Genomic DNA, 12,753 nt, shown 5'->3' on the forward strand with positions numbered 1-12,753 from the left:
CCTGCAAAGATCAGGATCATCAGTATCACTGTCTTCCACCTCCATGTTTCATCCCACTGGTAAAAAACATGCATAGCCCTGTCATCACCTACAATAACAATGCCTTTTTCTGGAATACCCCCTGAAGGACCTGCCTGAGGATGTTTTACAGTTAACTTCTTTTAATAAGTAGAAGATGTACTCTCTAAAATAACAATTAAAAAACATAGTACAGTAAATACATAAGCCAGTAACAGCCATTTATTGTCAATATATGTACCATATATAAACGTATGTATATGCTATACTTTTATACAACTGGTAGTGCGGGTTTGTTGACACCAGCATCATCACAAACACAGTGAGTAATGCGTCGCACTACTATAGTGGGATGGCTACAACTCACTAGAGAAGAGGAATTTTCCAGCTTCATTATAATCTTAGGAGACCACCACTCAAAAACGTGGTTTATTATTGACCAAAACGTTCCTAAGGGGCTCATGATTGCATTCTACTAGAAACCCCTAATGATTACACAGTCACACCCTTGGAATTATCCAGACGCTGAATCATCAAAAAGAACCTAACCTAAGTGGCACTAATAAGGTACTAAAACAGATAATGGAATCCAGGCTCCCATAGTAGTCACCTCTGTTTTGCAAATGAGTTGAGAAACTGAACAAGATCATGATGGGAAGTTTAACCAGCTACATAGTATTTGAAAGATTATAAAATACAAGTCTACTGGAGCCACTGGAAAGGACAGGTTCCAGGAAAGAAAAAAATCCATAACAATACCTGACATTGGAACAACATCTTAAGCCATTATCAATTTAGAATAGTGAATTTTTTTAAAAGCAGTGTTTCTTCTAGGGTAAAAGCACCTTTAAGTGAAAAAAATTAGTAAATATGCTTTCAGTAAATCAAATAGGGTTCAATGAAAATGGTCAGGAAGAGTGTAGAACATCTAGGAATCTGAGACCTTCAGAAACAAAAACCAAAACATAACAACAACAACAAAAAAAAAGGTAATATCAAGTTTAGTCCAAAGAAGAAAACATTTAGGAGCCCAGAAGGAAAATGCCTACTTCACTTGTGGTTAAAACCAAGGTTATGATTCAAAAATGAGTACAGCATGGTCTCGGGTTAGTGAAGTCCTAGTAAAATTTTATCTGTTTAAGAGACATAATAAATGTCTCTACTGTGAGCTACTGTCTAAATATCTACCTAATGTAAGCCAAAAAAAAAAAAAAAAGCAGGGAGGAGTGTGAAGGAGTATTGCCAAAGACAGGTACACACTACCAAAAAAAAATAAGAAAAGCAACAGCAAAAAACGTCTTTCTAATAGCTAGCCAACCACGACTTCAGTGAAACCAAAAGGCTCTTAATTACTAATACTTCCAAGTTTTTTGTGCCTTATGTGGCCATTTATTATTATATTTACAGTTACAACTGCTTAACACCCTAAAGGACTGTGTACTTGTTTCTGAAACAGAAAGATATGCTGAGGTTTTATAATCTGCTTCACATTGGGTATGAAAGGAAAAGGAACCTAGGTGAAAAAGAGACGGAGCAAAAAAAAAAAAAAAAAAAAAAAAAAGCAGGCACATCAAATCCCTGGGACCAAAGAAACAGAGGGGGTGGCAATCTATACCCAGGGAATATCCTCCAGCATTTGAGAGAGGATCCCATTTCACCCCAGTAATTCTGGACCACTAGTACCATACTTACAGACTCAGCTACTAATGTAGACTACTAATGTAGTCCCAGGACAGAAAATATATAAGCTTAGGGGATCACTGTCTTGTATTACCTCTTGGTTCACCCTAAATAATTCCAATAACTAAGCTCACTTTTGTTCCTACAAATACCCACCTTGTATTTCTCCAATAAGAAATCCGGACCCTGTCTCATTTTGTTTCCCTGTGACTAGGTTTTCAAGGCCTACTGCCAGACCCCATTTCCTCCCTTTTCCCCCAGGATGCCAGTCTGAATCTCTACCTAGTGCCTGGTACCAGCCACCATCCCACTCCCAAACATGTACACACTGCACTTTGCCAAATATATCCCTGATGCTGACAAGCTGACTGCAGACACATAGAGACTTCCATCCAGACTTCCCAAACTAGTGTTCTGTCCCCTCCCCCATCTAGAAAGACTTACTGCCTGCCTGCTGAGATAATTTGGTCCCTAAATCCTGCTTGTGTTAAATCTGAATAGCAGTCAGATAGCGAATGTACAACTAAGCAGTAACAGCTCCATCATAACGATTACCCAATTTACCTAAATTTCAATCACATCTTACTAGTTTTTATTTGTTCTTTCTTTTCTGAATGTAAAATCTGAAAACTTTCAGATCTTTCACAACTTGCTTCATCAGTTTACCTAAGAAACAGGTCTGTAGCTCCACCCAATTCTCACCCAAATGAAAAATCATTAGACTTTTTTCTCTACCTAGCTGCAAGCCCTTGACACAATGACAATTTTTTATATACATTAAAGTAAGCATTTTTATCATTCAAAATATATTTAACAACAGGGAATGATAATCTCTGACAGGAGGATTCTCTGACAGATCTGGATTATGAATAAACAAAAATGTAGCACTTTGGGTTTTATAACTATTTATTTTAAATGCCTTAAAAATTAGATTTTAGTTAATATAATCTCATTTTAGTTTGCAAATCCCTCAATCAGAAATGTACATGCTGGGCAAGGTGGCTCACACCTATAATCCCAGTACTTTGGGAGGCTGAGGCGGGCAGATCACGAGGTCAGGAGATTGAGATCATCCTGGCCGACACGGTGAAACCCATCTCTACTAAAAATACAAAAAATTAGCCAGGCGTGGTGGTACATGCCTGTAGTCCCAGCTACTCAGGAAGCTGAGGCAGACTTGCTTAAACCCGGGAGGCAGAGGTTGCAGTGAGCCAAGATCGCGCCACTGCACTCCAGCCTGGGCGACAGAGCAAGACTCCATCTCAAAAAAAAAAAAAAATGTACAAAGCAAACTTCCAGCTCATTTCTACAGGAAACTATGAAATATTATAAATGTGAATTTTCAGCCTTAATGTGATTTTACAAAATTTAAACTACTCCAATTTTGAAACCTCAAAAAAAAATCTGATGAGTACTTAAATAAGGAAAAGAATTACTACATTTGCCAGTGATTCAACTTTGAAACAAAAATTTCCTAATATTCTTTTTTCATGCTCTGGAGTAGTTTAATTGAAGTAAATCCTGATACAGAAAGGTGAATCATTAGCAGGCAATTTCCATTTGCAACTACTTATCTGTATGAATCAAGATTTTATCCAGGCCAGGTACAGTGGTTCGGCTGTAATCCCAGCACTTTGGGAGGCCAAAGCAGGTGAACTGCTTGAGGCCAAGAGTTTGAGACTAGCCTGGACAAGATAGGGAGAGCCTGCATCTACAAAAAAATTTAAAACTAGGCCAGAGGTGGTGGTGCGCACCTGCAGCCCTGGCTACCTGGGAAGCAAAGGCATGAGTTTGAGGCTGCAGTGAGCTATGATCACGCCACTGAACTCCAGCCTGGGTAACAGAGCAAGACCCTGTCTCTAAAAATAAGTAAATAAATAACATATAAATAAAAAATTTTTAAATATTTTCTCCAAACAATACAACAAAGTAACATAAAGAAATCACTCTATTATAAAAGTTCATATATCATCTAAACTAACTGCAAAATTTGTCTATTAAAACCACCACGAGGCCAGCCACAGTGGCTCACGCCTGTAATCCCAGCACTTTGGGAGACTGAGGCGGGTGGATCACCTGAGGTTAGGTGTTCAAGACCAGCCTGACCAACAGGATGAAACCCTGTCTCTACTAAAAATGCAAAAATTAGGTGGGTGTGGTGGCACACACCTGTAATCCAGCTACTCGAGACGCTGAGACAGGAGAATCACTTGAACCCAGGAGGCGGAGGTTGCAGTGAGCTGAGATCACACCACTGCACTCTAGCCTGAGCAACAGGGCAAGACTCCATGGGCGGGGGGGGGGCCGGGGTGCAGAGAACATGACTTATATTTTTATATACGTGAGCTTATAAAATAAACTAAAAAGTTCACCACCTTATCTAAAATCATTAAAGAGAAATTCTGCCCTTAGAAATCTGCTTAATCTTTCAAAAATAAAAATTCACAAATATTCCTTTTTCGGGCTCTAGAAACGCTGACACTTTGTGCCATTTGCTTTCTGCCTAATTCTGCTTCAAAATGCCAAACTGTATTTTTAGAATAAGAAAAATAAGCATTGCTTATCTGTCTCCCTAGAGCTCTTCCCTAATTCTTTCACACAGAATACCTCAAATTTCTCAACAGGCATTTTACCACATTTAACAAAGGTAGACACTAAAAACATTACTTTAACATAAAATTCAAATAAGTCTACTAGTAGTCATCCCACTTAAGAGTTTTTCCTAAGCAACTGAAGTTCTTACCAATAATGGACTTTGGCACAGTACCTCTAACATTGAAAAAAGTATCTACATGATTTCTGTAAGGTTATGTCACATAAAATTCAATTTCTGCATTAGTGCAAAATCATCTCATCCCACTGGTCATTTAAAGAAAATATCCTACTTCTAACAAAGGTTAAAAATTGAGAATTTTTTCTCCAAGTTGGTACAAGAATTAGGGAAATCATTTGAAAATGAAAATAACCAGCAGCACTGGCAATGTTCTAAGCACTTTACAAGCAGTAACTCACTCAATCCTCCTAACAACCTATGAGGCTGATATTTTATTCCATTTATAGATTAAGAAACTGAAGCACAGAGAAGTGATGCGCTCAGTCACACAGCTAGTAGGCAGAAGAGAATCTGACCTCAAGTAGTCTCCGTCCAGAGCTCATGCTTTTCACTCTCTAGCTGTGTACCACCTAAGCATAAGAACCACCACTTAATAGGCATCCAAGTTATCGTACACACAAAAAAATTAATATTTTTCATTTTGTGACAAATTAGATAAAATATCATGTAAATATTTTAGGCTGCATTTAAAATCGTAAGGAAAAAGGATGGCTGATAAAACCAAATAAATTAGATTTATATTAAAGAGCAAACTCCCTTTAAGTGAACTTGAGAATTTTATTATTACATGACCAATAAACTTAAAGAATACACTGATATGGAAATGTTTCACAAACACTTTACAAAAACTTCACCACAAATGTCCTATGTAATATACCCTCAAAATACATTCTAAGTAGTCGAGAGTATACCAACATTGATATCCAAGTCTATACAAAAACTCAGCTAAACAGAAAACAACAAATCAATCACAAAGAAAAAGCCTCTGGACAATCAAAACAGGTATTCCAATGTCCAAGTATTGGTACACAATTATTTTCCTCCAGAGACGACTTCACACACTAAGTAAGGGCGTACTCATTTTTCTCCTATGCAGAATCACAAACCTGAACATGATTTCCACAATTCTAAAAAAAATAAGAAAAGGAAAGATGATGGGGGACACTGATCAGTTACAAGCACATCCAATAGCAAAGCAAAAAAAAAAAAAAGTACTTAAATAATTTCAAAATACAAACAAATATTACTTAGAATTTAGCTCAACAGCCCTATATGCAAAACAAGATTGCATCCCCAGGTCATCCAAAGAAGTTTAATTTTATTTTGCATCCCATTTAAGACAGAGAAGAATTGTATATTTAACTTTAGTATTACCTTAATCCAAAGCGGTTAAAGTGATTTTATAATTTCATGCTTAAAAGAATACGCCCACAATTACCCTGCAAGCTCAACTAATTATAAAATAATTCATTTGAAAATTCCAAATAGCAAATGTTTTATTTAACTGTTTTTGAGCTCAAGAGCACTTTGAGTATAAACGTTACCTGAAAGCAGGAGGGAAGTGCAGGAGGGAACTTAAAATTAGGTAAGTCTAAGAAAACAGAGAATAGCTAGGCGAGTGTCTGTAAACAATATGCTCAAAACATCCCCCACAAAGCAAAGTGTGGACAGAGGGTGCCACATCAGCAGTAGTCTGTAATCGTCCTGCTTCTAAATCATTTGTTAGTCACATGAATTATTCATTTCGGTAATGGTTTGTTGATATGAAGCAGCATCAACTCTCAAATGCAAAAAGTGATAGGGTCCTCCTGATCTGCTCTACAAAAATCAAACTTGGGTTTACTCTTACAGAACACTCTCTGCCTTATAGTGACAGAGCGTGTTTTGATTTTTTTTAAGCTATCCTTTTTTAAGTTGCTTTTAATTTTTAAAGGATTGAGGGAGTTAATGCCTAGCCCACACCGAACTTTGTTATCAAAAGAATTGTTACACCACTTAACAAAATTCCTTTTCAACCCGGACTGCCACACATTCTGCCTTCTCTAACTTCAAACAAAACTATAAAGCACATAGTAAATAACATGTATTTTTCTCTCCTCCGGCAAGGAAGTCTAACTCCAAACAGGAAACTGCTCCTCAAAGGATCCAACACTGAAGTTCAAACCCGGTCCTCGGGAGCAGACTGCATGCTTAAGTGCCAACACACTTGCCTAGGTAGAACCCGAGTAAAACAAATACTCAAGCTTTCTTGTCCTTAAGGCACCCCTTGCGAGTTTTAGCAGGAGAAAAAAAAAAAGTTTTTGAACAAATTTCTCTCTCTCCTTAAACGTATACAAAGCCTCGCAGAAAATAAAGAAGTTGAAAGTGCTACTTTATCAAGTTTTTCGATCGCCCTCCCCCATCCCACGAGGAGGGGGAGGGAAGGAAGGGGATGAGGAAGACAGGGAAGGTCAGGTCCGATTTTAGCTGGGCAAGGGGTTAGGAGAGGAGGCCAGGCGTCCCCGCCCCACATTCCGCACCTTTCTAGTGAACAGGAAAAGAGGCGGAGAAGGGAGCGCGAGGGAAAGCACCCGCGAGCTCTCCCACCAGTTTCTCCGAGAGAAGAGCAAGGTGGAAGGCAGGGCAAGAAGGGCCGGTGGGAAGAATGGAGAGGGTGGGATGCTGCCGCTCAGGGGCTGACCGCCGTCGCCTCCCCATAAGGCCGAGAAAGAGCACAGCCTCCCCGGATCTGGAAGGTCCGGACGGGCGACGGGAAGCGCCCGAGTCTCTTACCCATGCTGGGGGCTCTCGCGGGGAGAAGCCGACGTCTGCTCCTCCTCCTCCTCCTCCGGTGGTTCGCGCGGCCGCTCCCGCGGCTGGAGGCGGGACCCGCGCTCCGCGCTAGCCCCTCCTGAGCTCAGGCGGGGCGAAGACTCGCCTCCATCCGCCCGCAGCGCTCTTCTGCCAGTCCCTTCAGCGCGGCCCGCCAGGCAGAGGCAGAGGCGGCGAAAGCTCCTCACCCCTGGCCTCCGCAGAAGCCACGGCGGCGGGAGGGCCCTCCCCTGCCCGCCCAGACCGCGGTTTTCCCACCCTGGCAAGTCCCGCAGTGGGGAGGAACCCGCCGGTTCGCCCAGACCCACGGCTCCAACCGCGAGCGCCCGCCCAGCCTCGGAGCCCGCCCCTCGCCTGTTAGCACCCGCAGTTAGAAAAGGCGACACCGTAGACTAAGGTGGAGACCCAGACAGAGGCCGAGAAGGTGCGGGGAACTGGGTCCGGGAGGAGGAAAATCTCGCGAGAACGCCCTCGTTCTCCCCGCCCCACCCCGCCCGGTCGCCTTCGGGCTCTCTCCCGGACCCCCAGGCTGGTGCCAGGTGCGGTGACGTCACGGCCGGTGGTCCCGCGCCGCCGGCGTCCAGGTGCAGCGAGCGGATGAGGAAGCGGTGCACAGAAGGTTGGGCTCGCTTTCCCCCCGGAGGCTCGGAACAGCTTGGGCGGGCGTTGGGTCTGGTTTGTCGCCTCAGACGGATCAAAAGGTTTCTGCTAATAGGCAAAGTTGCCCCACTTTCCGCGGCGGCGACGCCTTGTTACTTTCTGCAGCGAAGCAGTCTCTGGAGGACCTTAAACGGAAAAGGCAGAGAGGAGGGCGAGCGCGCTTCATTTCGACCGTTAAGATGCTGCCAGGCCCCTCAGTTTACCTTGCGAAGTTACTTACGAATCAGAAGCATTTGGTCTTCGTCGGGAGGGGGAGAAACCTAGGCGTCAGATAAATTCTGTTTCACAGAAATAAATTACTGGATTCCTTTAGTCTCTTGTCAGCTGAAGGCAACTTTCTAATTTTCTTTTTTTCTTTTTAAAGTATAATTTGAGTTGTTACTTGATCGAGAGAAAAATAGGCATCATGATTTGAAATATTGCCAGCATTTTTTTTCTAGCGTGAATGTGAAGGAGGGCATAGGATGATTATATAAGTCAAACATGAGTCTGGGAGTTATGAAGAAGTATAATTATTTCAGCAAACTATTTCCCCCTCCTGTTTAAATAGACCCAATTCCAGGGCAGATGTGTGTGAGCGTTTGTTGAACGCCAACTATTGTGCCTAGTGCTTTTTCAAGAAATTATGTAATTCTCAGTCATCCAGCACTGCAACTGACTTGCTCTTTGGAACCAGGCAGACATGGGTTCTTGAAACTCAACACAGCCATTTACTTTTTGTGGGACCTTGGATAAATTAACCTGGCTGAACTTCAATTTCTTGAGTATGTTGAAACAAATCTTGCAATGCAGAGCACAGTGGCCCGTAGTAGTAACCTTGTACGTATCCATTACCACTATTTCCTTTTGCCATCTTTTAATTCTAATACTTCTCAAAAGGTTGCATATGGTAATTTTATAACAAGAATGATCAAGCACAAACAGCAGCCAAAAAGGAGAAAAGAAAAAAGTTTAATATACTCACCTAAACAAGATTACATTGACATCATGGAACATGTGCCTTTTTTAGGTAACAAATATGTGTTGATCATTATGTTCGTTGTCCCCTACCAAGCAAAAAAAAAAAAAGCTGAAGTACAGCGCTAATCCTCAGGGACTTTGCATTCTAGTGGGGGGCGGGGGGGTGAGATACGAACACAAAGTTAATAGTATGAGGTAGTGAGAGTCAAATGCTTGAGAATCTAAAGGAAAACGAATTACTGTGGGCAAAGCAAGCTGTAAAGAGAAGATGTGAGTTGAACGAAAGCTCGGAGAAGGCAATAATTCAGTCTGGAGGAGTCCTAGAACTGAGAAGTAGAGGTGGATATGCAAACAGAGTATTTCTCAGTCTTTAAGAAATGTGTGTGGCTCAAGCAGCCCATAAGGAAGGCCATTTATGCTTTGGAAGAATGAGGCTGGTGATGGGCTAAGAAAGAATTTATGAAAGCACACAAAAATATAAGCTATTGGAAGCACATACATAGGTAGTAAATTCAAGGCCCAGAGACCTTAAGGTTCTGGAGACTTTAAATTTCCAGGTCTCTACAATCCTTAATATTTAAAGAAGAAAGGCCAATGAATAGAATGGAAAAGAGGCTAAGTAAAACAGAAGGGGGAATAAAGACTATCAGATTTGATAAAAAAAAAAAAAGAAAATATAATTTCAGCATATATATAATAGAATATGTAATATATAACTACATATTCAGAATATATATATATTAGAAAATTCAGATTAAAGGTTTTATCAATTGAATGATAAGGAAGTGGAGGCCACAGGTAAGGTAGATATTTTCTGAGAAGTCAGGTGACATGATCTGACAACATGATAAAACGTTTACAATCATTTCTGTCCTAGAAATTCCAGAATCTTCACACTTGTAATCCCAGCAATTTGGGAGGCCAAGGGAGGAGGATCACTTGAGCCCCGGAGTTTGAGACCAGCCTGGGCAACATAGCAAGACTCCATCTCTACAAAAAAAAAAATACAAAAATTAGCCCGCGTGTGGTGGCACAGGCCTGTGGTCTCAACTACTTGGGAGGCTGAAGTGAGAGGATCACCTGAGTCCAGGGAGGTTGAGGCTGCAGTGAACTGTGATCCTGCCACTGCACTCCATCCAGCCTGGTGACAGAGTGAGACCCTGTCTCAAAGAAAAAAAAGAAAAAATTCTATATTCTATATTATGGCAATCTGTTATTGCCATATAAACGTATTTTACAAGTTTAAAACTTAAATTCACTTTGCAAATTCAGAGGCATTATTCACTAAGGTAATAATGAGATGTTGAATCATAGAAATTGGAAGCATTAGGGAACAGAACCCGTAAGAATTGGTTGAGAAAACTGAAGTAACGCTAAGAAGTAATCGCAATCCCAAATTTAATGTTGTTTTCCAAAGACAAAGCTAAAGGAAATTCTAACAGAAGAATGAAATCTAGAAATTTACTTTTAAAGTTACAAAATGGTACGTAAAAATACCTTCTACACTTTTGAGTGCTATGCAATATTAGTTATTAATTATTCCGTTAAGCTCTTTTCATCTTTTAAATCTTACCTTCTCAGCTATAAGAGGCCTTCAAGGTATGGCAGTACGTTTATACGTTTTTATACGGCTAGCACTGTCTGCAGCTCAACACTTTGCGTGCCCTGGCAATAATTATTAGTTGAATGAGAGAAAATATGCTGAGAAGATAATTTCTACTTACCACATATATTAAATTTAAATTCCTTTAAAAACAAATTATCTTTTACTTTCCCCTTTATTTTATTGTTACCTTTATGCTAGATTAGGTTTGTTTCCATCCATCTGTCCTTATTCTTTGTATTCCAGTACAAATGGACTAACACCACTCTAATCATTCACTTTCTTTTTTTCTGCCAAGTACTGAACATGTTGATCTGACATCAAGGAGAACATTACAATTTCTGTGTGAATGGCACAATTTCAGACCAATGTAATTCATGCTAAACTGCCATGATTTCTTCCTGAAGTTTTCTTAGAAATTTATCTGAAGATATCTGTATTTTAAAAAATCATCTGCCTTCTTTCCTTTTGGTAAAAAGTATTATAACCATGGAGATTATGCTAAAGAAAAATAAATGTTAACTGAATTGTATTATTTTTAAAGCACTCATTTAGCTAAAATCTTGTAACTAATTCTTTTTTGTTTCTTTATTTTCATTCAAAAGTACTAGGTTTCCTGGAAAGTTTTCTTACTGCTACCTTGTTTTGGCCTGGCTAATTTACTGTAAACTTAAGCCCAAATTACATCAATGTGTAACCTGAATTTTAAAAATCATTCTTTAGAAAACAATTGTTGGAAATAATAATCTCAATCAGAATGCCTATACTGTGAGATCATTGAAGCTGAAAAATGCCCCAGCTCAAACTGGTGGCCCATTCAGCTTGCAACAAAATCCTGTTCCTCTGCTAGCAACTTGGGGGATGTCCTGAGGCCTATGACCACTCTAAGCACTTTTCATTATTGCATAGTAGGAAAGAGTTTAATTAAAAACATGAGGACCCATCTAAATGAATTACTACTTGCCAACTGCAAGGACCTTTTTAATGGTGTTATTTGCACTTTATTCAGATGCTAGTGTCATAGGCCTTTAAAGGGAATCTCTTTCAAGAAGCATTACTCCTCCCAAATATTAAAGCTAGCTCCTTTTGAAGGGTCACATATTTTAAGTAATCTCAAATAACAAATACATTTGCATTTTCAAATATCAGGCAGTTAAATTATACACATGGTATTATGTAAATAATTTCCAGTCATGAGTACACATTTATTCAACTCAACAGATGTTTTCCTGATCACCCATTACAAATGAGCAGCTTCTGGATCATAAATATAGAGACAGAAAATAAAGTCCTTGCCCTTAAAAGAGAAAAGATTGGGGAGCCTGTCGAGGGTACATTGGAATTCCCAGTAAGGACAAGGAAGGGTAGTCAGGTAGCCAGGACAACAAGTATACAATCAAAAGCCCAGATTGGGCGTGGTGGCTCACGCCTGTAATCCCAATACTTTGGGAGGGTGAGGCAGGTGGATCACCTGAGGTCAGAAGTTCAAGACCAGCCTGGCCAACATGGTGAAACCCTATCTCTCTACTAAAAATACAAAAAGTAGCTGGGCGTGGTGGCGGTTGCCTGTAATCCCAGCTACTTGGGAGGCTGAGGCAGGAGAGTCACTTGAACTTGGGAAGCAGAGGTTGCAGCGAGCCAAGGTCATGCCACTGCACTCTAGCCTGGGTGGCAGAGTAAGACTCCATCTCAAAAGAAAAAAAAGCCCAGGATGTCTTTGAGGTGCTCTGAGACCACACTCCAATATGGAGAGCCCTGTGTGCCAGGGAAGTAATTTGACGTCTTGTCCTAGAAGTAAGAGGCAAGTAATAAAGTATTTTAAGTAGGCAACTGATTTGCTTTTCCAGCTACATCCACGGTCATGGAAAAAAATGCATACAAGTCACAAAAAATGAGGTACCAAAAAATTTGGTTAAATAAGCATTGATTAAACACCCACTACCCTCAAATAATTAGTAAATATGTATTTTTACTAATATAATAAATCTTTAAACTAATATAATATACAAGGGATTTCATATGTCGGACACTGGGAGAGATTCATTGCAACAAACACAAACTCTGCCTTCAAGGAATGTGATTTCCAGCTAAGAAGGCTAAGATATACTCAACTATTTTAACTTGCACTTATTTAAATAAAATGTACCTTATTGAGGAGAACCTGCATTTAGAATCAACATGGCACAGACCAATAAACTGGGCAAATTTTCAATTTGGTAATTAATTTGCAGTATTCTTATTTGAATCTCTGCAAATTTTTTGTTACATAAATTTTTAATTTTTAATTTCTGTGGGTACATAGTAGGTGTATAGATTTATGGGGTACCTGATACATTTTTATACAGCCATACGGTGCATAATAATCACATCAGGGTAAATGGGATATTCATTACCTCAAACATTTATC

At 40.0% G+C, this 12,753-nt stretch overlaps 1 protein-coding gene across 1 annotated transcript in view; it reads right to left on the reverse strand.

Annotated features, from left to right (window-relative positions):
• CD2AP (CD2 associated protein) overlaps nt 1–7,208 on the reverse strand; it is a 156,819-nt gene extending 149,611 nt beyond the window's left edge. The window contains exon 1 of the mRNA XM_023212978.3: nt 7,085–7,208. Within this exon, the coding sequence (XP_023068746.1) occupies nt 7,085–7,088 (4 nt within the window). The 5' untranslated portion in view covers nt 7,089–7,208. The remainder of the gene's footprint in view (nt 1–7,084) is intronic.
• Nucleotides 7,209–12,753: the final 5,545 nt, after the last annotated feature.

This window comes from Piliocolobus tephrosceles, chromosome 5 (assembly GCF_002776525.5).
Source record: "Piliocolobus tephrosceles isolate RC106 chromosome 5, ASM277652v3, whole genome shotgun sequence".
Taxonomy (NCBI): domain Eukaryota; kingdom Metazoa; phylum Chordata; class Mammalia; order Primates; family Cercopithecidae; genus Piliocolobus; species Piliocolobus tephrosceles.